Consider the following 4934-nt stretch of genomic DNA (forward strand, 5'->3'; position numbering starts at 1 on the left):
TTTACAAATATTTAAAATTTGCCTTGGGTCAACGCGCCCATACCGTAAATATTCACCCAAAATAAAGACCTCGATCACACGAGCAGCTATCAGGAGCTATTAGGCGTTAGTGTGTGGAAGCTGTTTAGGCAGTCGGACCAAATCACCTTTTATATGTAAAAAAAAAAAAACCCACTGAATAAGCGTTTAAATTAAAGATTCCACCTGAGGCCTGTTCTCTCCACTCTGGCCCGCCCTCGCCCTTGTTCGCTGGCACTGTGCAGTTTGGACATGGCCAATCGGCATCACGCGGTTTTCATGTAGTTTAGCAAGTCCTGTTCTGAACGCTCAGGTTCTCTTGCATAGTATCTGAAAGTCGTCTGAATAGCGCTTACTTGTTACCGAGAGTGACGCACGCTCCAGAGATGGTCCCAAATCAATGTATCATGTAAACCCAAAACCCAAGCCAAAACTTTCCTACTGTCTGTCTATTCTAGGTAGGGGTACCCCCCGTAGCCCCCCCCCTATTTGCACTTGTGATAACATACAGGGATCGGGCCAATCCTCGTCTCTGCCTTTTCTGTCGCAGATCTTGCCTTAAATTTGCCCAAGGCACATCTTTGTTTGCGTAATGTACATGCATCTGTTACCGGCAGATGCTGTCGCTATTCACACTTGCGGAAATAATTTCAACATAAGACGTCGACCTTTGCTGACCGACGCGGCCGTTTATTTACTTTACGCTCGCACTTAAAAAAAAAAAAAAAAAAAATAATAATAATAAAAAAAATGCGATCTGACTATCAGAGGCCTACTTATCTCTGGCGCGATAAGTAGGCCTAAACAGTATAGGCAAGTTTGTATTCAGCGACGGGTGGCTTCAGGTATTAAACAATAGGTGTTAGTCTTGCAATTCCATCCCCTTGTACCTGCAAGGACTTTTTAAAAAAAGACCTTATGACCTCTGGCTGTGTGAGGGTATTTTAGACTGAATAGTGATGTGCAGCGGATATTTTCATATAGCGGTAAATACGGGGCCGAAACAACTGTACCCATATTGCTTGTAATATTTTTTATGCGCTTATAAGATGACGATGACCATTTCCCTCTGTGCGTCGCTCTCGGTAATGGTATCCGAGTAAGCTTCTTGGAAAGCCTAAATATTTTTAAAAGTAGGGAAAAACATTTAGTTGAAAACGTTATTTAATTTTCAGTATCCCAGAAGTTTCGTTGTACTATAGCAACTGTTGAATATATGCAGGTGATGTAAGCTTTTGAAGGTATCTGCGACTAAAGAATGCTAATTTAAATCTCCAGTACAGCCAACCTGCCAAGTCAGGCAAGTGGAGTGCGTCTTCAGAGGGGGGGGGGGGGGGGTACCAGAAGCTACAGTGCAAAAGCGTGATCGAAAATGGATTTCATGTAGGATAAGACGCTTTCAGGCCATTTATATTGCAAGTTTAATATAGACCTATCATTGAATTAAAATTGAGGCAGCACTAGCTGTCTTGTCTTTTTTTTAGGGTAGTTCTACGTATCGTATTCTGCTTTAAAAAATTATTAGAAAAAATATTTTACAATTCAGTAAAGCTATTCTGTACTTAGGACGTGTTGAAATGCGAGTCAAAGGTACGACACTAAAATCCTGCATTGCGAATCTAGCAGACCCCGCGTGGACTTGTAGATTGCCATAATGGCATGCGCAATAAACTTCCCGATGTAGCAATAGTTTTAGCTAGTATTTTTCGCCTTGTATACTGGTGCATAATGCAAACGGGGTAAATATCGGTCTGTATGCACCAGACTGAAATTAGAACCTCTTTTAACTGTAATCCGTATAGGAAACCCAGGATTTCATAGTATTGGAGTCACATTAATTATATTGTTTTTAAAATCCAGTTTCGTAAGTTGTAAAGAAATCTTTCCTGGTCGTGTGCGAAATAGAAATGGAATTGCAAACTTCCAGGATTTTATCGGGCGAAGATCAAACCATATGGCAGCGAATCGAGAAATTGATTGGCCTGGAAGTAGCATGTTCCTGACGTCAGATGACGTCACCAATGCTCCTTTCTCATGTGCTTCAGAATTGGCCATAATTAACATTAAAATAACACAAAATAATGGATTCACTTAAAATGTTTTAAAAAGTAGCTGAACCTTTGTTAAAGGGATGTAATGAACGCGGGATTACACCACGTGGAGTGTGGGCTGTGAGTCACATGGTGACAAGTGACCGCGTGGCTCGTGCAGGCGTCAGTCTGGCCGGGTTCTCTGAGCAGTACACATCGCACTTGGGCTGCCTGAGAATCAAAAGCTTTATCTAGTCATTCAGGTGAGTTTATTCGAACGTTGATTGTAAGTTATACGTGGCTTTTAAGTGATCTTCGCACAATTTACAAATATATGAATTTCTCTTGGAAGTTTACTTTGTGTTGCGAGCCGACCGTGCAGCTGTTTGCTGGTAACATGTCTTTTGTTAGCTTCTATGTCTTTTTGTTTAAGGAAGTCCCTTAAAAAGTCTACCAGTATAATATATAGTGGGTTACTCCACTATTTGAAGAATTAAAATGAGAAACGTCTCAATACTTGCTGACAAAACTCGTTAAACAAGCATGATAACTTGCCGGCTGGGGTGACGGTGGTTAGCAAGGGGGGGAGGGTTGTCATGGTGGAGAAAAAATGCCATTGGCGATTGCTACTACAGATTGTAAGGTCTTCTCGTGATTATCCAAAGTCCCACATAAAAGTTTCTAAAAACTTTTGAATAGAAAAGTTAGTTTTAGTTTTTTGTTAACTCGAGTTATGAAGTGACGCCGCCACGCCCGGGAAGCGTGGCTGGCTGGGGCTGGCTGGGAGTGCCGGCTGGGAAGCCTGCTGAACACCATATGGAACCGTGTTTTCTTGACTCGATTTTTTCTTGCTATGAATATTCTTTAAACCTTCTAAAACCTGAATTGGCTGTCTGAGAACACATCACATTATAATAACTTGGGTTAGAGTAACTTGTGATAAACTTGTTGAAGTCAACTTTAACATTTTAGGGTCAGTTATTTATTTATTTTTATTTTAATTGGAAGTAAATAGTCAAATATTATTGAAGGAATTGCTAAAGTAGCATTTTAAGATGTGCAGTGTGATCAAAAGGGGGTGTATTACTGAAATTAATGATCTTAACTTTTCAGATCAACGAGCTTCCGGTCTAACTCGTAACCATGGGCAAGGAGAAGATCCACATTTCCATCGTGGTGGTGGGCCACGTAGACTCTGGCAAGTCCACCACTACCGGTCATCTCATCTACAAATGCGGTGGCATCGACAAGCGAACCATCGAGAAGTTCGAGAAGGAGTCCTCTGAGATGGGCAAGGGCTCCTTCAAGTACGCCTGGGTGCTGGACAAGCTGAAGGCCGAGCGCGAGCGCGGTATCACCATCGACATCGCCCTGTGGAAGTTCGAGACCAACAGGTTCTACGTGACCATCATCGATGCCCCAGGCCATCGCGATTTCATCAAGAACATGATCACCGGAACGTCCCAGGCCGACTGCGCCGTGCTGATCGTGGCTGCCGGTACCGGCGAGTTCGAAGCTGGTATCTCGAAGAACGGGCAGACCCGCGAGCACGTGTTGCTGTGCTTCACCCTGGGTGTGAAGCAGCTGATCGTGGCTGTGAACAAGATGGACAGCACTGAGCCCAAGTACTCCGAGGATCGCTTCAAGGAAATCCACAAGGAAGTGAGCGCCTACGTCAAGAAGGTGGGCTACAACCCAGCTGTGGTCCCCATCATCCCCATCTCCGGCTTCAACGGCGACAACATGCTTGAGAAATCCGACAACATGGGCTGGTGGAAGAAGCAGAAGATCTCGCGCAAGAGCGACAACTATGAATTCGAGACCCTGTTCGATGCCCTGGACAACATCGAGCCCCCCACCAGACCCCTGGACAAGGCCCTCCGTCTTCCCCTTCAGGTAAGCATCCCAAGAAATTCAGATGTTAAATGTAATATAGGTCTAATGGTCCAGATGTAATTTTCTAAGTATGGTTTTTAAATGTTGAATTTTTGTTGTATGGTTATCGGAGTTTTACATTTGGGAGGGAGAGAGATATTGTATGTATAGCTTTGAAATGAACTTGCTAATGAATTTCTCCTCTCCTCCATACAGGACGTGTACAAGATTGGAGGTATTGGAACAGTGCCCGTGGGCCGTGTGGAGACTGGTATCCTGAAGCCAGGTATGGTTGTCAACTTTGCCCCCACTGGCCCCACCACTGAGGTAAAGTCTGTGGAGATGCACCACGAAGCTCTTACTGAGGCTGTCCCTGGTGACAACGTTGGCTTCAACGTGAAGAACGTGTCGGTGAAGGATCTGAAGCGTGGCTTCGTCGCTTCCGACTCGAAGAACGACCCAGCCAAGGAAGCTGCTGACTTCACCGCCCAGGTGATCGTCCTCAACCACCCTGGCCAGATCCAGGCTGGCTACTCACCTGTGCTTGATTGCCACACTGCTCACATTGCCTGCAAGTTCGCCGAACTGCTGACCAAGATCGACAGGCGTACTGGTAAGGAGCTGGAAGCCGGACCCAAGCATGTGAAATCTGGTGACTCCTGCATCGTAAAGATGGTTCCCAGCAAGCCTATGTGCGTGGAGACCTTCCAACAGTATGCTCCTCTTGGACGTTTTGCCGTGCGTGACATGAAGCAGACGGTAGCTGTGGGTGTGATCAAGGAGGTCAACAAGAAGGATCAATCTGGCAAGACTACCAAGGCCGCAGAAAAGGCCCTCAAGAAGAAGTAACCTACATCTTAGAGACACTATAGGATTACTGTGTTATCTAGTCTTTAAGATGAATAATTTTTTTTATAAAATAAACCTAAGGATGGAATGGATTTATTTGTGACCCAACTTATATGCTTTATGGAAAAGAGTGAAAAGAAAATGGTATTAAATTTTGCTTGC

General features: G+C 44.3%; 1 protein-coding gene across 2 annotated transcripts in view; it reads left to right on the top strand.

Annotated features, from left to right (window-relative positions):
- The window catches only part of LOC113820946 (elongation factor 1-alpha), a 5600-nt gene extending 740 nt beyond the window's left edge, over positions 1-4860 (top strand). Inside the window, exons 1-3 of one of the 2 annotated variants that reach the window (XM_027373349.2) lie at positions 2158-2311; positions 3162-3944; positions 4140-4860. In XM_027373349.2, the coding sequence (XP_027229150.2) occupies positions 3192-3944; positions 4140-4772 (1386 nt within the window). In that variant the 5' untranslated portion in view covers positions 2158-2311; positions 3162-3191 and the 3' untranslated portion in view covers positions 4773-4860. Of the gene's footprint in view, positions 1-2157; positions 2312-3161; positions 3945-4139 lie in introns of those variants that run through there. The other variant, XM_070120431.1, reaches the window with a different exon arrangement.
- Positions 4861-4934: the final 74 nt, after the last annotated feature.

The sequence above is a fragment of the Penaeus vannamei genome, unplaced genomic scaffold (genome assembly GCF_042767895.1).
Source record: "Penaeus vannamei isolate JL-2024 unplaced genomic scaffold, ASM4276789v1 unanchor5141, whole genome shotgun sequence".
Taxonomy (NCBI): Eukaryota; Metazoa; Arthropoda; class Malacostraca; order Decapoda; family Penaeidae; genus Penaeus; species Penaeus vannamei.